This window comes from Mobula birostris, chromosome 6 (assembly GCF_030028105.1).
Source record: "Mobula birostris isolate sMobBir1 chromosome 6, sMobBir1.hap1, whole genome shotgun sequence".
Classification (NCBI taxonomy): Eukaryota; Metazoa; Chordata; class Chondrichthyes; order Myliobatiformes; family Myliobatidae; genus Mobula; species Mobula birostris.
Window position 1 is genome coordinate 35,068,938 of NC_092375.1, and position 24,271 is coordinate 35,093,208.

General features: G+C 41.4%; 1 protein-coding gene across 1 annotated transcript; it reads right to left on the bottom strand.

Annotated features, from left to right (window-relative positions):
* Positions 1 to 304: 304 nt before the first annotated feature.
* On the bottom strand, positions 305 to 21,551 carry LOC140198936 (NXPE family member 3-like). The gene is made up of 5 exons (XM_072260218.1): positions 20,773 to 21,551; positions 15,799 to 16,583; positions 8,553 to 8,626; positions 4,430 to 4,639; positions 305 to 1,483 (listed from the first exon to the last, which is right to left on the bottom strand). Exons 1-5 carry the CDS (start codon positions 20,878 to 20,880, stop codon positions 930 to 932), a joined length of 1,731 nt encoding a protein of 576 aa, XP_072116319.1. The 5' UTR covers positions 20,881 to 21,551; the 3' UTR covers positions 305 to 929.
* Between the last annotated feature and the right edge of the window lie 2,720 nt (positions 21,552 to 24,271).

Genomic DNA, 24,271 nt, shown 5'->3' on the forward strand with positions numbered 1-24,271 from the left:
TTAAAACCACTGTGATTCAGTGTTGTCAAACAATAAAACATGAAAACTTCCAAAGAGGGTGAATACTACTTATGGGCACTGTATATAATATATGACTGTCTTTTGTATAGCAATGTATTTGTCAATGTGCAGCAGAGAAGAGAGTTTGTAAATATGGTGGGAGCAAAGGATGTTGGGAATGGTGCAGAGGTAGACACACCAATCCAAGGTTATTTGGTTCCAAACAATTACTTTATTGATCATTACAGAATGTCTCTGGTGCTTTCTGCTCCCTTTCTCTTTTCCCAACCTTGATTCCCCTCTCCCTGCCCCTTCCCACTCTCAGTCCACAATAGAGACCCAAATCAGAATCTAATTTTATCATCACTCACATATCAGTTCTCTGGTCTGTTGTGAATTCTTTCAGTCTAATTCTATACTTGACTTATTAACCAATAATTTCTGTCAATAAAGGTTATCTTCAAAAAACACCTAATTTAAGACACAAAATCAATAAATCTAAAGTTCTCTGATATTCAATGAGTCTTTTACAGAATAAACAATTTGATAGTCAGTTGCTTGATAAATTGTTATTTCGTAAGTCATGAATATATTCCAATAGATTGGGCATTCTTTCCTTTTATATAATAGCCCTGCTGCTCAACTTCAAGACACAAAGATGATGACCTAGATGTTCAAAACCCAAATTCCTAACCAGATGGTTTACTTTCAAAGTTAACACTATTACTTTTATTGAAGCTTACAGTAAAGAATGCATGAAAATGAATCACTTGTGACAAAATATTTATTTACAGTGACAAATTAATTCAAGCATAGAATTCATCTTTAAATAAAAAACAAATAATGTTTCAAGTTGAACCAATTTTAGACAAATCTAAGATTTCCAATGTCATTATGTCGATTTTGCTTTGCATGGTAAACAAATACCTTTATTCCTTTTCAGAAGGGCACACATATGAAAGAAACCCATCTATTTCGTTCTTTATAATAATTTGTGGAGGGTGTATATTATGGGGCAGGTAGTGGGCTACGGTCATTTCCCATGCGTCCACAAATGCAACGTTTATGTATGCAAATATTCTTCTCATCAGTACATCGAGTTGATAAGAGAACCAGTCATTGTAGTTAAGAATGTAATCTTGGTTAGCTTCACGTACATTCGCAGTCTTTATAACAATCACTGTATCTGGATTTCTGCTGAGCAGCTGTAGAATCGATCTCCGGATATACTGCAGCCTTCTGATGTAGACTTCTACTGGGAAAGTGTTGAAATGGGCACATAAGGTAATGCCAATAACTGTATCTTTCCCTCCTTTAATCTCATTCAATTTATTTGAAATATAATACAAATGCTGGCTTGAAAGGCTTCTGAATTGGATTGGTGGACCATGAGCACAATATTCCAGCATAATGTTGTTTTCCATGTCCAAAGCACACAGAGGGCCAGCCTTGATATGGTTGCCAAGATCAAACATTCTGAGACCTAAATAAAATATATTTAACTTGTTAAGTCACAATATTGATGATAATCTTTTTGAAAATTGAATGGGTATTACAAACAGCATAACTCCAAACGGAGGTATTGATTTAACTAGCTCACAAGGTCACAGCTGAATAAAGAGGTGTATTTCTCACAGTGGAATCATAGAGCCTTTATCATTTAGTTTCCTCCAATTATATATGGTAAGTGCCAACCTATGACTATCCCCATTTGGAGAGAATCTACCCCCCCCCCGGACATTTAATTACATAAATCAGGTAAGTTTAAAATAAGTGAGAGAAATAGGGGCTTGGTGAGTCAAAAGGGATCATGGCAAACATTATTTGGTTTGGTATCTGGTTCACTGTTGGCATTTCAGAATACAAGCCAGTCCACAGGTTACATAAGGATATTTTTTCCTCAGAATATCCATATACCAATTTTTTACCAAAAGTCAAAAATGAATGATGTTAATCAGGTTGATTTTTTGTTTCCCCTGAGCAGTTACAATGGTACACAGTCAGAATGCCTCAAATCGATTGGTTAATTTTGATGGCTTTACAGTAGTTCAATTTCACGCTTCAATGTCATTCAACCATACAGATGAATATAGCCAAATGAAACACTGTTTCTCGGGGGGGGGGGGGGTAAGGTGCAAAACACAGTCAACAGTCACACACAGCTCAGACAGTTACAACGAGGAAAAAAATAGTCGCAAAAAATAATGTAACTCAAGCATGAGGGATGTGTAGATAGATTGAGCATGGTATGTTGTCCTGGAGCCACACTACTGCAAATACAAGCTCATTACGCACTAGTGGGACCACAGATGAAGGCAGTCTAGCTTGCCTTCCACTGAGCGAACATTGGAGAACAGCAGCGATGGGTGCCCACGGAGGCTTATGCTCCCTCCCACATCACCTTCAGTGTCTCCTCCCCTGGACAGCTGCTGCAGGTGAGACTGGGTCATGGGGACCTGCTTTGTGCAACAAGCAAAGCAATGTCGTTCCACTGCTATTGGGGTTATCAATGAACATTGGCAATGTAGAATACTCCAAATCCCAGTTCGCTGGCTCATTGATAACACAATGTCCAACAGGGTCTTGTGATCACAATAAAAATGTCCAGGTTAATAACTTTCACTACTTACTGGACCGCGCACCCCTTTGCCATGACAATACTCAACAAGTCCAGGCAACAACACGATTTGCAGCAAGTCAGGCTCCATCTGATCACTATCCAGAAACTTACCAGGAAAGTGTCTTGTGATTGGAAAAAGACAGAGGATGAACAATTACACCTTTGATTGGATCCAGAGGGGCCGCTGTGACAGTGCATGCCACCATCCTACTGGATTCAATGGAGGTTATATTATTTGATGAAGGATTTTGTAAGTATCAATAGAAGAGCTTGCCTTGTCAGTTTACAATGTAAATCTATTAAGTGGCCTCCCATTGTAAGCCAGAAGTTAAATTCTTAAAGATAACATGTCTGATTATTTACTGCAGGGAACTTGCATGTAAATAGTTCTTTCTGCAACTAACATAGCTGCTTTGACAAATGCTTTAAAAATTTATGGGGGAATTTGCATCAAGTCAGATTCCCATAAGTCAGGTCTTCTGCAACCTGGAGAGCTCCTGTTATCAGAGTTTCTATATTTCATATTCTTTAATGACACAGAATTTGGCCTTTTGGCCCATTGACTCTGCCAGCTTTTAGAGTATTCCTGTCAATCACATTCCCGCACTTACTCGGTAACTTATTCTCCCTCATGCCTGTTCACTGCTTCACATCAACTTGGCATTTTCCTGTCATCGCTCATCCACGCTAGGGGCAGTTCACAGCAGCCAGTTAACTTACCGTTATCAACCACGTATCAACTGATGAAGTCAATTCTGACATTTAGTGTGATACAGTTTCACACACAAGGTCATTAACACTCTACACAGAACTCCAAGTATAGTCTCACCAACAACTTAATGCAACATAACGTCCAAACTCCTATGCTTGATGCCCTGACTGATGACAGCCTGTACTAAACATCTTTTTCAACACTGTCTGTTTGTGATGCTATTTGGAATGAACCAAGCATCTGTACTCCTATGTACCCCTGTTCCATTACACTTCCTCGTACCCCACCAATCAGCATCTCTTAAACATCAGGTGACTGAAGAAGTTTGGCATGAGTCTCAAAATCCTCAAGACCTTCTATAGGGGCACCATTGTGAGCATCCTGACTGGCTGTATCACTGCCTGGTGTGGCAACTACATCAACCTAGAAAACTGGGTACTGCAGAGAGTGGTATGGACAGCCCAGCACATTTGTGGATGTGAACTTCCCTCCATTGAAGACATTCACAACAGCAGGTGCGTAAAGGAGGCCTGGAAGATCACTGGGGACACCCAACCATAAACTCTTTCAGCTGCTTCCATCTAGCAAATGCTATCTCAGCATTAAAGGCAGGGCCAACAGGCAATGGGACAGCTTCTTTCTACAAGCCGTTAGACTTATAAATTTATGTCTGTACGTTGCGATGGAGTCATAATACAAAGATTTTCACTCCCTCACGTGGGATAGATGTAAGATTTAAATAAATTCAATTCAATATATAATTCAAAGTAAATTTATCATCAAAGTATGTATATGTCACCATGAGATTCATTTTCTTGCAGGAAAATAAAGAAATACAGTAGAATTTATGAAAACTATACATAAACAAAGACTGACAAAGAACCAGTGTACAAAAGACAGAGCAATTTCTCTGCACACCTGCTCAAGTTTGTGCTGACTATAGGGAAGCCTATTTACATCCCCACAAGAGTGAACTTCTCCATCTTGTTTCTAAGTTCCACAGGAGTAGTGCAATTATGTCTTGTTTTATTTCCGTTTTATATTTAAATGTGCCAGAGAAACATTGTTACAAAGATAAAATGATGAATCAAACTAACCTGGAAGGAAAGCAGTCAGATATTCAAACCACTGGCGTATTGTAGAATCTCCAAACAGATGAACTTTTTTCCCACGAAGGCACTTTGTAATTTTTGCAGGAGTGTCAAAGTGACGAATATTACAGGTCGTTGATGTCCACCGGTTCTTAAAATAAAAGCCAGATGGTGATAGCATTGGCTTTCCCCGAACACATTCCCCAAGATCTGTGGCTGAACGTAAAGCGAGACACATGGAGGTAAAAAAAAATACTAGGCTGCCAGTACTTTCTGGAGTGAGGAGTTCTAACTTCCGTAGAAAGGAGATACACCCAAGCAAGACATTAATAATAATGTGTCAATAAAGTCAGTACTAGGTCATCTGGGTAATTAAGAGACTTCTAAGATTCTTGTTGGGGCTGAATTAGAGTATCCTGGGGGAGTGGTAACGTAAAAGATCTCTCAATTTATTATTTTATATTCAAATGAATTAGAGTATCCTGGGGGAGTGGTGACATAGAAGATCTCTCAATTTATTATTTTATATTCAAATGAGTATAGCTCCCTATCTACATTTCAATTAAATTTTCCGCACTGGAAGTTAAAAGGATAAAATTAAAAAAAAGTATTTATTGAACCTCAAACTTGCAACCACTGATTGTTTTCAATCCAGATGTGATGGACTGCACCAGGAAATAATGTATTAGAAAGGTGCTTTCTACTGCTTGCTCCAGCTGTAGAATATAGAGAGCATGATCTATATATGCAGTGTCTCTGACGTCCGTGCATTCAGACCAAAAAGTTCAGGGATGTCTGTGTTCTATCTTGAGTAGTTGTCACAGAGAGCCAATCATTTTGCAGAGTGTCCTTGTTAGATAACTATCATGATTTTCCAGTTGTATGTCATTTTGACTTCCCTTCCCTCAGCCTTTTTCACTGTCGTGAAATTAAATGGAAACTTGAAGAGCATCTGCTAGGGTAGCCTGCAGCCCAATTGCAGGAACATGAAATTTATCACTTTTAGGTAACCCATTCCCCCGCGTTCCTTTCCCGCTACCACCAGTACACACCATCACTTGGTTTGTTCCCCTTTTCCATTCCTACAGCCTGAACTCATTATCCTGCCCCATCACCCCATCTGCCCATACCTATCCAACTGGATTTCTTCTCCTCTTTTTCACCTTTCATAACCCTTCCCCCAAATGGTTCCAACTGCTCAGCACCCTCCATTCTGATTCCATCCATCACCTACCAGCCTTGGTCTCGACCCTGCCCTCCCACCTGCCCCAACTGCTGTTGTTTTCTTTTTCACTTATGTTTCCACCTATCTTCATTCAGCCTCTGACTCAACACTTTCCCTCCCCCCCATACGTCCATCTGCCCATTGTTCCCCTCCACACTCCCTCATCTAGTTCTCTATCTCCCTGTCCCTCTCTCCTTTTTAAACTGGCAATCTTCCCCTACACCCTCAGCCTGGATGTTAAAGATACCTGCTGAATTCTGATAAGAGAAAGTGACAAGACAAGGGCTGAGCCTGATCCTGGGATACAACCCTCCCCATACCTGGGGAGGGATTCCAAGTTTCAGGTGTGAATCTATCCTTGGATCATGATACCAGATTTCATGTGTGAATCTATTTTTGGATCCAACCTTAATTAGTTCCTTGTCATGAACTGCTTTGCTAAAGTAGTCCTGAATCTGGTGAAACCGGCAATAAGATAATATTTCTGTGACTTTTCTTTTGCGATAGATTTAAATAAGTCCATTCCAAATAATGCAGTTATATATTTCTGTAACTCTTTTTAAGAAGTGCTAATCAATTATTCAAGTAAATATTCTGCTGGGTTATTGACAAGTTGAGTTCTATAGCAAATGATATTTTGTAATATTTTAAGTGAATTTATGTGAGAATGTTGAATGTAACTGTGTTTCAGATATACTATAGACTGGAGAGCCTCATGCCAGTGATAGGAAAGTTACTGAAGAAAATTCTTAGGGATTGGATTTATGAGCATTTGGAAAAACATAGCCTAATTAGAGACAGCCACTAAGTTGTGTCTAACTAACTTGATTGAGTTTATTGCTGAGGTGATGAGTGTAATTGATGAAGGTAGAGTTTGGACATTGTCTACATGGATTTCAGTAAGTTTGACACAGTCGCTCCTGGGAGGATTAAGGTGAACGGGATCCATGGTGAATTGGTCACTTGGATTCAAAACGAGCTTGCCCATAGAAAACAGAAGGTTGAAGGGAATTATTCTAGCTGGAGGTCTGTGATTAATGATGTTATGTATATAAATGACCTGGATGCAAATGCCGATGGCTAGCTTAGTGTGCTTGCAGATGATATGAAGATTAGTGTTGGTGTTGAAGAGCAGAAGACTGACAAAGAATACAATGGGATACAAATCAGTTGCAGATATGGGAGAGAAAAGGCAGATGGAGTTTAACCATGCTGAAGTGTTGCACCTTGGTAGGTCAAATGCAAAGAAATAGTACACTGTTAAGGGCAAAATCCTTAACAGTGTCAATAAGCAGAGGGATCTTGTGGTCCAAGTTCATAGCTTCCTTACAGTGGCTACACAGGTTGATAGGGTGGTTAAGAAGGCAAATGGCATGCTTGCCTTTATTAGTTGAGGCATTGAGTTTAAAAGTCTCTAAGTTATGTTGCAGCTTTATAAAACTCTAGTTAGGCTGCAACTGGAGTATTGCATACAGTTCTGATCGGCCCCTTATAGGAATGATGTTAGTGCTTTGGAGAGGGTGTAGATGAGGTTTACCAGGATGTTGCCCGGATTAGAGGGCATATGCTATAACTGAGAGGTAGTACAAACTTGGGATGTTTTCTCTGGAGCTGCAGAGACTGAGGAGAGATCTGAGAGGTTTATAAGACTCTGAGAGCCATAGATATATTAGACAGACAGTGTCTTTTTCTCAATATTTTTAATACCAGAGAGCATGCATTTAAGGTGAGATGGGGTGGTTTCAAAGGACATGTAAAGAGCAAGTTGTTGTTGTTTTTTTAAATAGGGTAGTGGAATTCACAGCCTGTTGTGGTGTCATGATTATGAGAAAAATGGAAGGATAGGGACACTCTTGTAGGCAGAGATTAGTTTAGTTGGCCGTTTGATTACTAATTTAATCGGTTTGGCATAATGCTGTCGGCCGATGTGTGTGTGTTTAATTTAAATTGCGCACAAAAAATAGTCACCCTCTATCTCGTTGGCATGTTAAGTATATTTCACGATTGTACATGATCACATTTCCTTTACTGGATTTTGATGCGTACGGTGTTGACACCGTGGCGTTTTTGATGATTTGTCTGCAGATTCTAGAACTGGCTTATTTATACTGTTTTTATTGGTGAAATTATTTATTTAGTGCACACACGTTATTGTCTCTGGGCAAAAAATTGCACAGCACAAGAATTTTGCGCACATTCCAAATTAGAGGGAACTTTGATAAACTGCAATACTGTATCTGCATCAAGAGCAAATGGTATACCACCTTATTTATGAAATGTTACATTATGAATAATAAATTGACAAAACTGTTTAAGATTACTGGTAATTCACTCATCTACAATTTGTGCATTGCTGCAGTGATTAGTAGCTGGTTGACCACTAGTTCTAACCCATATCATTTCCTGTGGAAAAAGTCACCAATTTATTTATTGCTGCTGTTGCTGGGGGGATCTCACAGAGATGCTCAGGCTAGGCGTATATTTGATGATGGTCCATCTCCACCATTTAATGCGCTTGACTATGAGTGAGGTGTTAGTCCTAGAACAGAGGCAATTTGACTTTAAATTATATTTTAAAACATCTATTAAAATAACAAAAATATACCTTAGTCATGATATCTCCTGTATAACAATCACTAATTGGGTGGAAATTGATAAATACATTCAGTGTAAAATTCTGGATCAATATTAACCCAACTAAACTGTACATTTTGCTGAATAAGTTATAGTTTTAAAAGGATATATAGCTGATGCTTATGTAATTCCAAAAATAAAAATGTACACTGTTAAGTTATATTTTATTTGAAAAATCTGCAATATTTATGCCAAGGAACTACTCCACTATTTTATTTATATGTCCTCTAAAATACCAAAGTATCAGTTTATATGATTATAAATTCTTACCTTGTCGTGAGGATGGCTTTACGATTACATGACCAATGCCACAGGGTAATATGGGTCTCTTGATGTTGACACCACTGCAAATGTCAATACCATAGATTAAGTCACATGTTCAATGTAAAATATTCAGGAGACAGTTTGAAGAAAGTCCTTAACTATTCTATTTCTCCAACCTAGCCCAATGCAATTAGTGTAGCTTCCAAAATTTTGGCTTTAAACTCAATCTCTTTAATAGTTTCAAAGATATAACCCAGCAAACCCAGTGCATTCCAACTTGCCTTGAACATTAAATGTTATTGCTACTAAAGGAAATTCACCTTTTCTTAAAGTATCAGACTCGAGATAAGAACCATTACATTAGACTAGAGGATTATCAGTGCTGTAGCATTGTTCCAGGCAGATTTTTCACATCCATATGGTTCATACCAAAGGAGCTACCTAGCGTAATGTCAGGAACAGGCCCTTTGGTCCAAAATGTTTAGCTGAACCAATTACAGTAGTAATCAAATGGCTGACTAAATAAATCTCTTCTGCCTACACAAAATTTCTATATCCTTCCATTGTCCTCATATTCATGTGCCTATCCAAACGTCTCCTAAAAGTCCCAATGTGTCTGCCTCGACCACCACCCCAGGCTGCACATTCCGTGCATCCACCACTCTGTAAAAAAAAACTTGACTCTTACACCTCCTTTGAAATTTCCCCCTCTCACCTTAAATGTATGCTGTCTGGTATTAGATATTTAAACACTGGGTTTGTGTCTACTCTGTCTATGCCTCTCATAATCTTATAAACCTCTGTCAGATCTCTCATTAGCCTTCGCTGCTCCAAGAAAAAACAACCCAAGTTTGCCTAACATCCTGGTAGACAACTTCTGCACCCTCTCCAAAGCCTTGATATCCTTCCTATAATGCAGCAACCACAACTGTATGCAATACTCCAGATGTGGCCTAACTAGAGTTTCATAAAGCTGCAACATAACTTCCTGACTTTTGAACTTAATGCCTTGACTAAAAAGGGCAAGCATGCCATACATCTTCTTAACCACCCTACCAACCTGCGTAGACGCTTTCAGGAAGCAATGGACTGGAACCACAAGCTACTTCTGTTTATCGACACCGTTAAGGATCTTGCCCTCAACAGTGTAATGTCCCTTTGCATTAGACCTAGCTAAGTGCAACACTTCACATTTAGGCAGTTTAAACTTCATTTGCCTTTTCTTACCCATATCTGCAACTGATTTATATCCCTTCTTGTTTATCCTGTATACCTTGGACTTGCGATACAACACAGAGTCATGTCATCTGCAGAAATTCCCTGGTGACTCAGTAATCGGGTGTATAAAGCCCGATCTGCCATCTGGAACTACCTGTCCTGAATGCGGAAGAACTTTCAAAGCCAAGATTGGACTCATAAGCCACTTGAGAGCCCATAAATAGATCAACAGAACGAAGACCATCATCCTTGACCTCAAGGGATAGCCACGACGAAAGGGAGGACAGGAGGATGAATACAGGGCCCTGGTGGAGGACTTTGCCAAATGATGCAAGTTGAATCATCTGCAGCTGAAGACCAGTAAGACAAAAGAGATGGTGATGGACTTTAGGAAGACTAAGCCCGCATTACTCCGTGTTAATATTGATGGTGAGGACCTACAAGTACCTGGGGGTGCACCTAGGTGACAGACTTGAGTGCAGCACTAACACAGAAGCTGTGTACAAGAAGGCCAGAATCACCTCCATTTCCTGAGGAGGCTGATATCCTTTGGAGGCCCCTCCTTCACATGTTCTACCAGTCTGCTGTCACCAGTACTATCTTCTATGCTATGCTGTTGTGTGCTGGGACAATGGCATCAACACGAATGATGCTAACAGGCTTAATAATCTGATTAGAAAGACTTCCTCTGTTATTGGAGTCAAATTGGACACACTGGAGGCTGTGGTACAGCAAAGAAACCTATGGAAAATCCTGGCAATTCCGGACAATGTTTCTCACTTTCTACATGCCTCCTTGGCAGAACAGAGGAGCACTTTTAGTAAATGACTAAGACAACCGCGCTGCTCCATAGAGTGTTATGAGGTCATTCTTATTCTCGACCATTAGGCTCTATAATGAGTCAACCTATAGCCAGGGAAATGATGACCTCCTTCTGTTAGACTGTTTGAGGTAACTTATTTTTTTATTATTGTTTCTTTCTTCCCTTCCCTTGTATACCTGTGCACTTGTAATGCTACTGTGACACTGTAATTTCCTCTGGGATCAATAAGGTATCCATCTAACTGTTGTTTTCTTAGCCAGTCAACTACACTATCCACAGCAACACCAATCTTCATATCATCTGCAAACTTACTAACCCACCCATTTACATTTTCGTTCAGGTCATAACAGAACAAAGAGCAGAGGTCCCAGTACAAAAAAATTCAATCAAGTTAGTAAGACATGACTTAGCTGCACAAAGTAATGCTGGCTCTCCCCAATTAGGCTATGGTCTTCCAATGGTCATAAACCCTATACCTAAAGAATTCTTTCCAGTAACTTCCTTACTACTGATGTGATGTGAGATTCACTGGTCTACAATTTCACTTTTTGAATAATGGAAGGGCATTAGTTGCTTGCCAGTCCTCTGTCACCTCACCTGTTGCTGTAGCAGACTTGAAGACATTGTTCAAGTCCACAGTAATTTCTTCCTTTGCCCCTTTCAATATAGGCATTCGTTAGTCTCGTGAGACCATGGAAGGTTTCCAGGGTGCAGGCCTGGGCAAGGTTGTATGGAAGACCAGCAGTTGCTCATGCTGCAAGTCTCCCCTCTCCACGCCACCGATGTTGTCCAAGGGAAGGGCACTAGTACCGATACAGCTTGGCACCGGTGTTGTCACAGAGCAATGTGTGGTTAAGTGCCTTGCTCAAGGACACATACACTGCCTCAGCTGAGGCTCAAACTAGTGACCTTCAGATCACTAGACTGACACCTTAACCACTTGGCCACACGCCTCTTTCAATAACCCTGGATGTATCCCATCAGACCCTGTGACTTATCCACTTTAATGCTCTTTAAGAGATCCAAAACTACCTCCTCCTTTACCTCAAAATGCCCTGTCATATCAATATTCTCAGCACTGATCTCCCTATCTCCCACATCCTTCACCTTGGTAAATACTGATGTAAAATACTCATTAAGCGCCTCACCCATATCCTCCGCATCCAAGCAAACATCCCTTCACCCCCACCACTTTATTCTTAGGTGGTCCCACCTTCTCCCTGGTTATCCTTTTGCTCTTGCTGTATGTATAGAATGCCTCGGAATTCTCTTTAATCCTGCTTGCCAAGGACTTTTCATTGCCTCTCCTGGTTTTCCTAATTCCCTTCTTCAGTTCTTTTCCGTCTTCTTTTGTAATCCTTAAGGGCTCTGTTTGATTATAGCTTGCTAAGCTTTACATACAAGTACTTTCTCTTTTTCTTGTCTAAATTCAACACCTCTCTCAACATCCAAAGTTTTCTTGTCTTGTCATCTTGTCCTTCCTTCTGACCAGAGCAGATAGTATCTGTCCTGTACTCCATGCAGTTGGTCTTTAAGGACCAACCACATGTCAGATGCGGAATTGCTCAAAAGCAACTGTTCCCAATTAACTCTCCTAGTTCCTGCCTAATGCTTTCATAGTTTGCCTTGCATCAACTTCTAAGACTGGGTGTGCAGCATTGAATGTCACCATTCTGTGTGCACATCAACTCTTACATGAAGAAATTTCTGCTATGATCTCTACTAATTGTCCTAGCAACTACTTTAAATCTATATCCTCTGCCAAGAGAAGATGTGCGTCTTATTCATGTTTTTAAGCCCTTCATAATTGAATCCATCTCAACTGGAAAATAACTTCAGCTGCTTCTGGCCAGTAGCTAAGAATTGAAAGCCTACTTCATATGAATGACAGATTATTGTGGAAACAAGGGTTAAGACAGCAAGAAGTCACAAATAATTATAGGTACTGGAATGTGGAACAAAAAAAAATCTTCTGGAAGAACTTGGTGGGACAGGCAATGTCTTGAGGAGACAAATGAATGGATCGTATTTGGGGGGTCAAGACTCTGCACCCATGTAGTCTCAATCCTAAACCAAACTGATGCAGAGACTCTGACTGCACACAAGTTTATGGTATGTGAAATTCTCTGAAAATGCCAAGAGAAATGCCAACAGCTTAACTGGAGGAATGTCACATCAGTACTGAGTGACTAATCAAAGTATTAACAACTGGGAGCTGCTGTGAGAAACCACCTATGGCAGTTAAACTGCGAGGTACAGACTGTAAATAGATATTCATGGCAACAACCTTGTCAGTAAACCTGGTCAGTTTATCTCATTTGAATAGCTTCCAAGTCTACTGGTGAGTTCTATGATTTAATCTATCAGGTAGCAAGCTAATAGATGCACAATTATTGAGAGTTATAAGTATTATTTGAATGTCTATATTTAATACTGTTGATGTTTCAGGCCGAAACCCTTTGGCGGGAGTCTTTATCGCAGTAAGGAGAGATTGGATAAACTTGGACTGCTTTTTCTGGAGTGTCAGAGGCTGAGTTGTGACATTATAGAATATAAAATGAAGAGAGGTACAGCTAGTCAAAATTAACGGTGAGCTACGGAAAGGTTTAAAGCAAGTAAAGAAGAAAAATTTCTTACAGAGGGTTGTAGGTGCCAGAAGAGGTGGTAGTTTTCTCTTGAGTGCTGGAGGCTGAGGGGAGATCTGATAGAAGTTTATAAGATTATGAGAGGCATAGATAGAGTGGAGAAAGTATCTGTTTCCCATGGTTGAAATGTCTAATACCAGAGGGCATGCATTGAGGCGAGAGGGGGTACATTTAAGAGGGATGTGAGGGGCAAATTTTTTTTTACTCAGAGAGTCATGGATGCCTGGAATGCACTTCCTGGTATAGCGGTAGAGGCAAATACATTAGAGGCTTTTAGGAGACATTTGGATTGGCACTTGAATGTAAATAAGATGGAGAGATATGGACAGGGTGTAGGTAGGAGAGACTAATGTTTAGGAGTCTTTCATTTGCTTTTTCCTGGTTCAGTACAACATTGTGGGTCAAATTGTCTTTTCCTGTGCTGTATTGTTCTATATCCTATGAAGGCAACATTTAAGAGTCACTTATACAGACACATGAACAGTCAGGGAATGGAAAGAACAAACACTGTGCACTGAAGGACCGTTTCCTTGGATGTACTGTTCTATGTTCTAAGTGGATGCAGGGATAGTGAAGATATTGATCCCGACTTTCCAATATTCCCAGATTCTGGAAAGGGCCTAATGGTTTACAGAAGCATAAATACAACCCCATTTAAAGAAAAGAGAATTCAGGAAGCAAGTAATAGACAATTAGTGCAACGTCTTTCAACAGGTTACAGCATTTTCCCCATGATGTCAGAAATCACTGCAGAATGCTCAGAATCAGATTTAATATCATCAGCATATATCGTGAAATTCGTTAACTTAGTGGCAGCAGTACAACATCACACATGATAGATGTAGAAAAAATAAATCAATTACAGAAAGTATATATATTTAAAAATAGTGCAAAACAGAAATAATAAAAAAGTGAGGTAGTGTTCATGGGTTCATTGTCCATTTAGAAATCAGATGGCAGAGGGAAAGAAGCTGTGCCTGAACCACTGAGTGTGTGGCTTCAGGCTTCTGTACCTCCTTCCTGACAGTAACAATGAGAAGAGGGCTTGCCCTGGGTGAATGAAGACCAAGAATTGTGTATTTGGATTTCCAGATGTTATTTGATAAAAGGTTATCACACAATGCAAGTACCTAATTATATATCATATTATAGATTATATATTAGAATGTACAGTATTGAGGACCAACTAATTAACAGTCAGGATAATGAATCACTTTGGATAATGCAACTCTTACACATCAGTGGTGCGGACAGAATTACAGTATTTTCCATTGAGTTTAAGTTGCTTAGTAAGAGGAACTGAATGTAGTGTAACCATATTTACTGACATTGCAAATATATTTGAAAGCAAGCAGAGGATGACAAGGACTGCAAAGTAAAATAAAGCAGTTATACAGGAGGCAGAAATATGGTAGATCATTTTTAGATCTTTTCCTACAACACAGAAAGAAACAAATTCATATTTCAAGCCTATGCCAGTTCTTGGAGCAGTTCCACTTCCTCTCTTATTGTCCTTTCTCCTGTTCTTTTTCCGATATTTATCAATTCTTCCCCCAGTTCTCCTACCAGCATAGAGATAATTTATAGTAATTAAACTACCAACCAGCACCAGCAAACTGGAGCAACTGAAACTTCTCTGAATCTCTTGAAACTTCTTAAATTAATTAGAACCCCAAATGTAGAAACAAAATGAATGGAAATTCAAAAGCAACAAACTGCAAAGGTTAGATACAAATCAGAAACAAAACCAGAAAATACTGAAAGATAGCAATAACAAAATAACAAGACAGCACAGGTGAAGTACAGTGACTACTTGCCTGGAACAAAAACTAAACAAACAAAACTATTAAATAAGTCATGATTAACACTTTTTCTGGAAAACGAACATTGCGATCAATAGATTATAATTTCCCTTGCGGTGTAAACTGAAGCCTAGAAGGTGCAGGGCGCTTGTGACCGGTCAAATCAAGGCAGTGGTACCTGGAGTGGACTTGGAGATGATTCGAAGCGACAGAACCAAGATGAGACACGCGGACCCCAGGCAGAGTCGAGGTGGCAGGACTGGGGCCCGGGCCGAGCGCGGCCCCGAGGTTTGAACGATTTAAGTGCCGGACCTAATTGGAAGGGCTGGGTACTGGCTGAATTGAGGAGGTGGAGCCCAGACCAAAGAGCGTATCAAACCGGAGGGGCCCAGACAAAAGAGTGAGGAACGACCTAAGGCTTGCACAATTTAAGTGCCGGGCCAAATTGAAAAGGTCAGGGTGTCAGGGCTGGAGGTGAGGGACAGGCCAGTTCAGCTTGCTGCTCCATGAGATTTACTGTGCTGAACTGAAGCTGTGCCCTGCAACTAATCGGCGCAGTGATGACTAGCTTTGTGGCTGTGGATTTATTTTTGGGAACTTCAATTGCCTGCATGATTTGTTATTTTTCTGCACATTGGGTGTTTGTCATTTTTTAATAGGTTCTATTGGGTTACTTTGTTTTGTGGCTGTCTGTAAGGAGATGAATCTCAGGGCTGTATAACGTATTTTGACCTTGAATTTAAAAAAAAAGAAAATGTACGTACCTTTGTAAAAACCGTCTCTCTTCTCCAATTAAAAGATTCTTTGCATATCCTCCTATACCATAATTTATGCGAGAAGAACAGGGAAGCTTCTCTGGCCTGTAACAGAACCAGGGCTCCCCTGTCATGAGATTAGTAAAGTTGCAGATTGGTTTATTTTGAGGCAAAAACAGATTGCATACTGTAGTCTCGGAAACATCTCCGGCTTTGAAAGTACTTTTCAAATACACTCTATCTGGTCGTTCTTCACGTAGCCTTTTAAATACTTGGACCCCTTCACTGGGATGAACCAAGGAAACAGACACTTGGACTTTTCCTGTCCAGGATAAATTAAAATTTAAATAGTAAAATCCATTTTGGTGATCTATAACCGTTCCTGCTGAACCGGCTTTCAACTCTGGAGTGTGGATCCGGGCTTGGAGATAGTCACCCCCGTAGCGCTTTGGATTGCCTTCAAAATCGTACATACGCAGCATCACCTGTATCTGATCTCCGACATAGAAAGTCTTTCCAGAATTTAAAATAACAAAGCAAGTATGTGATGGGTCACTGCTTTTCTGAAAGGGAACTTCGGCAATGGGAGGCTTTGGCCATTCAATCATTTTCATCAGGACTGAACCCTCCAATCTTTCTTCAGGAGTGAAGCTGTGATACTGATAGCCAAACTGCACCAGCCTGTACACCCAATCGATCTCCTCCATTTTCTCTTCCTGCTGTATTGTGGAATAATTTTTTGCTGGATATTCGCTCCTTTCAGGCTTTCCTCTGGAAGTTGAAAATTGCTGGAACTATGGAAAGCAACAACATTAATGAATATACTTTTTAACATCATCACACCCACATTTTTATTAATGTTCATTGTCAAGTCAAGAATCATTAAAAACATAGTTCTAATTACAGAATTATTATCTAGTGTTTCCAGCGTTATACATACACTCACTCAGTAGCCACCTTATTAGGTACATGTACACCTTGTTAATGCAAATATTTAATCAGGCAAGCCTATGGCAGCAACTCAATGCATAAAAGCACCTTAACAGAGTTCAGAGATCCAGTGTTCAGACCAAACATTGCAATGAACAAGAAATATGATCTAAGTGACTTTGACAGTTGGTGTGAGACAGGATTGCTTGAGTATCTCCGAAACTGCTGATCTCCTGGGATTTTCATGCAGAATGCTCTCCAGAGTTTACAGAGAATGGTGCAAAAAGTAACAAAAAAAAAAATCCAGTGTGTGGCCGTTCTGTGGGTGAACACACCTTGTTAATAAAGGAGGTCAGAGGAGAATGGCCAGATTGGTTCAAGCTGACAGGAAGGTGACAGTAATTCAAATAACCATGCATTACAACAGTGGTGTGCAGAAGAGCATCTCTGTATGGAAAACACATCGAGCCTTGAAGTGTATGGGCTGCAGTAGCAGAAGATTATGAAGATACACTCACACTTCCTCTACCTTATAAAATGGCCACTGAGTGTATACATCAGTGAAAAAGACTCTACCTGACACTTTCTAGCATGATATCTAAAAGCAAGAGATAAACTAAGTTGATAAAAATGCTTACAATTAACTCCTATAGAGTACAGTGAATTTATCCACTCAGTGGCCAAAGCTAACTAAAGGAGGAACACACATCAAAGTTGCTGGTGAACACAGCAGGCCAGGCAGCATCTCTAGGAAGAGGTACAGTCGACGTTTCAGGCTGAGACCCTTCATCAGGACTAGGTGAAGGAAGAGTTAGTAAGAGATTTGAAAGTGGGAGGGGGAGGTGGAGATCCAAAATGATAGGAGAAGACAGGAGGGGGAGGGATGGAGCCAAGAGCTGGACAGGTGATTGGCAAAGGGGATATGAGAGGATCATGGGACAGGAGGCCCAGGGAGAAAGACAAGGGGAAGGGGAAACCCAGAGGATGGGCAAGGGGTATAGTCAGAGGGACAGAGGGAGAAAAAGGAGAGTGAGAGAAAGAATGTGTGTATAAAAATAAATAACGGATGGGGTACGAGGGGGAGGTGGGGCATTAACGTAAGTCAGAGAAGTCAATGTTCATGCCATCAGTTTGGAGGCTACCCAGACGGAATATAAGGTGTTGTTCCTCTAACCTGAGTGTGGCTTCATCTTTACAGTAGAGGAGGCCGTGGATAGACATGTCAGAATGGGAATGGGATGTGGAATTAAAATGTGTGGCCACTGGAAGATCCTGCTTTCTCTGACAGACAGAGCATAGGTGTTCAGCAAAACGGTCTCCCAGTCTGCGTCGGGTCTCGCCAATATATAGAAGACCACATAGGGAGCACCGGATGCAGTATATCACCCCAGCCGACTCACAGGTGAAGTGTCGCCTCACCTGGAAGGACTGTCTGGGACCCTGAATGGTGGTAAGGGAGGAAGTGTAAGAGCATGTGTAGCACTTGTTCCGCAAGGATAACTGCCAGGAGGGAGATCAGTGGGGAGGGATAGGGGGGACGAATGGACAAGGAAGTCGCGTAGGGAGCGATCCCTGCGGAAAGCGGGGGGGGGGGGTGGGGGAGGGAAAGATGTGCTTAGTGGTGGGATCCCGTTGGAGGTGGCGGAAGTTACGGAGAATAATATGTTGGACTCGGAGGCTGGTGGGGTGGTAGGTGAGGACCAGGGGAACCCTATTCCTAGTGGGGTAGCGGGATGATGTATTGAGAGCAGATGTGCGTGAAAATGGGGGAGATGTGTTTGAGAGCAGAGTTGATGGTGGAGGAAGGGAAGCCCCTTTCTTTAAAAAAAGGACATCTCCCTCGTCCTGGAGTGAAAAGCCTCATCCTGAGAACAGATGCGGCAGAGACGGAGGAACTGCGAGAAGGGGATGGCATTTTTGCAAGAGACAGGGTGAGAAGAAGAATAGTCCAGATAGCTATGAGAGTCAGTAGGCTTATAGTAGACATCAGTGGATAAACTGTCTCCAGAGATAGAGACAGAAAGATCTAGAAGGGGGAGGGAGGTGTCGGAAATGGACCAGGTAAACTTGAGGGCAGGGTGAAAGTTGGAGGCAAAATTAATAAAGTCAACGAGTTCAGCATGCGTGCAGGAAGCAGCGCCAATGCAGTTGTCGATGTAGCGAAGGGAATATAGATTGTTCCATAAAACTAACAAAAAGGCAGGCATAGCTAGGACCCATACGGGTGCCCACAGCTACACCTTTAGTTTGGAGGAAGTGGGAGGAGCCAAAGGAGAAATTAACTAAAGGAGGAACTGAATCGCACATTATCCACAGTTAATAAAGTGAAGACAAAGAGTCATTCTCACTCCTGAACATTGTTCAAAGATTCTTTGCAGTAAAGTGGGATTCTCCACTATGCTTCACCACAGGTCAGGTGAACTGCTAATGCTTACCATCAATACTGAACAGAACGCTTTGTCAGGGCATGCAGAGCACCCATGGACAGCAGTGGGATTTGTACCCATAATGGCTCCAATTTCAAGTGACAATTTCCAACAGTAGAGATTGCTAAACTCCATGTCTGCAGAAAACGGGGGGCAGCAGGAGATCTGTGGATATCGATTCACTGATACAACTATACTTCACCATTGTTCCCAATTCCATTACTGGCTGCACGTAACAACACAAATTCAAAAGGAACATATTATATTTCAAACTCCTACAACAGGAATTCTGCAGATGCTGGAAATTCAAGCAACACACATCAAAGTTGCTGGTGAACGCAGCAGGCCAGGCAGCATCTCTAGGAAGAGGTACAGTCGACGTTTCAGGCCGAGACCCTTCGTCAGGACTAACTGAAGGAAGAGTTAGTAAGAGATTTGAAAGTGGGAGGGGGAGTTAGTCCTGACGAAGGGTCTCAGCCTGAAACGTCGACTGTACCTCTTCCTAGAGATGCTGCCTGGCCTGCTGCGTTCACCAGCAACTTTGATGTGTGTTGCTTGAATTTCCAGCATCTGCAGAATTCCTGTTGTTTGCGTTTTTATATTTCAAACTCCGGTCGTTTGCTATTTAAATACACCCAGGGACAGCATGCACAAGGACTGTACATTGGGGACCTGGGGTGGAAGGTGTTGCATCGGGCAGGAGCGTACAACAGGTTTCTGAGCAGGTTCACCGACATCCCGTCCACCTGTCCATTCTGTGGACGAGAGGAGTCAGTGAACCACGCGTACACGGAACATGAGAAAACACAGCCTCTCTTTTAGTTTTTCAGGGGGCTGTTGGAGGTTCTGGCTGCACTTTAGTTCCGCGTTCCTCATATACTGGCACCCAGCTCGGAAGGGGTGAGGCGTGAGGGGTGGGCTTGCTCCTGGGCCTGGCCAAGTTGGCCATTCATGTGTCGAAGCGGCTGAAAATGGAAGGCGCTGCTCGGGCTGACTGGCGGCCCCTCTTCTGAGGATATGTTCGTTCCCGGCTGTTCTTGGGGAGGGAGCACGGGGTCACCATGGTACAATGAAGGACTTCCGGGAGCGGTGCCCCCACAGGGTACTTATATATAGTAGTAATCATATTTTGATCTGAGTATACTTACTGTCTTGTAAATACTGAATGTCTGTAACTTATGATATAAATAAACTTTTATAGTTTAGTAAAAAAACGAATTAAATTAGCCGTTTCAACGCTACGAAGGCGCAGCTTAATCATATCTCCGTTGCTCTGTGTGTAGATCTATATTTGGGGTGGATGGAAGGGAAGAAAGTGGGAAGGCACAGCAGAAACCCATGTCTACTTGCAGGGTAGGTAATGAGCGAAAACGACGATGTACCCAAACTGTACCAACAGTTTGCGTGTTCTAGCGGGCAGGATGGTGAAGAGAGCATGGGTAAAAGTCTTGAGTTGCCAGTAGAATGAGGAGAAGAGGAGCGGTGAGCAACAGCTTGTGATTATTTTAATCATTTCCCTGTAAAACGGGTGCTCAACAAGACACGAGCGCTCATTTAAACACAATCACTTCAAACTTTGGTCAGCACTGTTTTTCACTAAGCATTTTACTTTTACCATTATACACACCTTTGTATTCTTCAGGCTTAGAAAGACCAGTGTCAGAGTTAACAGTATCAAAAACACGAACAGCGAACGCTGGATATAAATGTTTTTAAATTTAGGTTGTTCGTTCATATCGGCAAGTCTCGGTACTCCCGTGCATTTACAGACGTTGTTTTAACGCGCATGTCTGTTTCCTCGGTCCGAAAGGTCGACTGTTCGTTTATTTCCATTAATGCTGTTGACTTGCAGAGTTTCTCCGGTAAAATTCGCGCGCGTTGCTTTAGATTCCAGCATCTGCAGAGTTTATCGTGTTTACGATCCGCTGCTTTGTGGTAGTTTGCCCAAGAGAAAGATATTCTGATGTATCGAATGCCAGGGGAGCACGCCGTTTCCTGATCTCTCACTTTATTTTCGTCCGGATGGGCGGTCGAAATCTGGGTGTTTGTAATCCTTCTTTGAAATTCTCATCAACAGGCATCCGTAGAAGGAGGAAATGTAAAAAATTTCCCCTTTCTGTCAGACCACGGTTGCCCGAAAACGTCGTTTTTGCCAACAAAGCTTATTTTATATTATTATTTATCTACCTATTAATAATTGTAAAATTCGCTGAGTGAACCTCCTTGCCCAAGACAAGCAAAGCATAATTATTTCAAACAATAGTCCTTCGAAGTTTTGTTTTGCCTAAATACCATATCAGAATCAATGGGCGTGACTATGCAAGCATCAGTACCGTAAGATGGGAGCGACACAATTGTTACTTGGAGTCATATGGTATAAAAATAACTCCTCGACTCAACTGGTCAATATGGAACAAGGTTCTCGTCTACGCTAGTCACATTTGTCCCCGATTGGCCCGTTAAAAAAACATGTATCCGACTACGTACTCTAAATGTAATGTGCCTGCCACAACCACATCCTCTGGCAGCTCATTTCATACATTTATCACTCACTGGTTGAAAAATTTGCTCCCCCCCACCAGCTCCCATTAAACCCCTCCCTTCTGCTTTAAACGTGCTCAAATTTAAACCGTTTTCGCTTTCTGCAGATCCCGAAACGTACGCCCTCTAGTTGTTGGTTCTCCAGCCCAAGGGAAATGCACTCTGCACATTCACCCTACCTCTGACCTTTTGAACTTTATACACAATGTTGCATTTTAACCCACAACGAACATCACTGAAACCGTTACAAGTGCATTAGTTAGCATCTCCATAGTTACAGTCATTCGATTTGTATAGTGACTAGTTGCTAGGAAATTCAATAACCCAAAGTACTGTACACTTCTGGGTTTATCATTGTTGTAGGGACATGACGTACGAGCACAGCCATAGCCAAGCCCACTCATCTCCCTGCTGGCACCTACCCTTTCAAACGGAACAAGTGCTACACCTGCCTCTACACCTCCTCCTTCACTACCATCTAGGGCCCTAAACAGTCATGTCGGGTGAGGCGGCACTTCACCTGTGAGTCTGTTGGGGGCCATTTACTGTGTTCGGTGCTCCTGGTGCCGCCTCCTGTACATCGGTGAGACCCGACGTAGTTCGCCGAGCATCTACGCTCCGTCCGCCAGAACAAGCGGGATCTCCCAATGGCCAACCATTTTAAATACACTTTCCATCCATCCATGGCCTCCTCCACTGTCGTGACGAGTTCCTTCAGTTGGAGGAACGACACCTTGTATTCAGTTTGGGTAGCCTCTAACTTAATGGCATGAACATCGATCTCTCAAACTTCTAATAATGCCTCCCTACCCCCTTCACCGTTTCCCACCCCCTTTTCTCTCTCTCACCTTATCTCCTTGCTCACCCATCGCCTCCCCCTTTTTCTTTCTTCCATGGCCTTATGTCTCTTTCACCAATCAACCCCAGCTCTTTACTTCATCTCTCCCCCTCCAGGTTTCACCTATCACCTTGTGTTTCTCTCTCCCCTCCTGCCATCTTTTACATCTACTCCTCAGCTTTTTTCTCCAGTCCTGCCGAAGGGTTTCGACCCAAAACATCGACTTTACTTTTTTTCCACAGATGCTGCCTGGCCTGCTGAGTTCCTCCAGCATTTGTGTTTGTTGCTTGGATTCCCAGCATCTGCAGATTTTATTTGGTACATAAACAACAGGAATTCTGCAGATGCTGGAACTTTCAAGCAACACACATCAAAGTTGCTGGTGAACGCAGCAGGCCAGGCAGCATCTCTAGGAAGAGGTACAGTTGACGTTTCAGGCCGAGACCCTTCGTCAGGACTAACTGAAGGAAGAGTTAGTAGGAGATTTGAAAGTCTCTTACTAACTCTTTCAAAACTCTTACTAACTCTTCCTTCAGTTAGTCCTGATAAAGGGTCTCGGCCCGAAACATCGACTGTACCTCTTCCTAGAGATGCTGCCTGGCCTGCTGCGTTCACCAGCAACTTTGATGTGTGTTGCTTATTTTGTACATGCTTATTTCTCAATTGCTAAGAACATTTGGACAAGTTTAGTGGTGTTTAGTATGTCCGTCTAATTGTTTAATGATATTGTGCAGTGACTTTGGGATGATACCAGTTGTAGATATTACTATTGGGACAATGTTCATGTTCCATTATCTTTCAGTTTCATTTTTTTAATTCAGCATATTTCTAGTGTTTTTACTTATTGATTTCTATATGCAATATGTGTTTGGAATGGCTATATTAATTAAGTTTTTCTTGCTTTGTCATCTGGATGGTTATTGTGAATTGTCCTATCTGTAATAATGGATCAGTTGTAATGTAATTTGTAGGACTCTTTAAAACTGGATCAGGCTTGTATTTATGGTAAGGTATGGTGTCTTTTATGGGTTTGTATTTTAAAGCAAGGTTTTTGTGAATGATGATTGCCACTTGATTGTGCCTGTGTAAGTAATCAGATTGAGTTAAACTGCTGTAGGATCCTGTAATGTGTTGGATTGTTTCAGCTTCCTGTTGGCATTTTCTGTGTGTATCATCTTAAATTTGTTGGTCTTTTGTTATGGAGTTTTATATAATTCTTGTGTTAACCACTTGGTCCTGTATTACCCCAAAGGAACCTTCTGTTTCTGGAAGATGTCTCCAACTTTGAGCCAGGCATTTGATGCTTTCTTGTCAACATTTATTCACTCAGATCGTGGGGATATGTTCCATGGAGGGTCATGCTCTTCCATTGTCTAACCTTTTCTTCTATAGTGATAATTTCTTCATTTTTCTGGGTTTTACTTTCACAAGTTTAGAGGTGTGTATCTCTTTACAGAATTGCATATCATTGTGAGGGGTGCTGAATCCTGTTTTTGTTGATGAAAATATATTTTAGTTTTATCTGACTGCTGTGCAATTTTTTTAAATATCTGTTATTCCTCTTACTTTTTCTACCCCAGACAGTGTTAATCTAAGTGTGTTTGAGTGTATATAGTGTTTCCTAAATGTAGTCATTTCCCTTCTTATTCTCTAAATTTTTCAGATCGGTTTTGGATATTATGCCAAAAGAATACATTAATATGGGAAAAGTGAAAGTGTTTATTGTCTTTGTAATATTTTTACTCTT

Coding starts and splice junctions, on each gene's coding strand:
- LOC140198936 (XM_072260218.1), bottom strand. CDS start 20,880: ATGAACGAACAACCTAAATTTAAAAACATTTATATCCAGCGTTCGCTG. Junction 16,584..20,772: donor TAAGCCTGAAGAATACAAAG/GTGTGTATAATG, acceptor TGCTTTCCATAG/TTCCAGCAATTTTCAACTTC. Junction 1,484..4,429: donor TCTGACTGCTTTCCTTCCAG/GTTAGTTTGATT, acceptor TATTTTATTTAG/GTCTCAGAATGTTTGATCTT.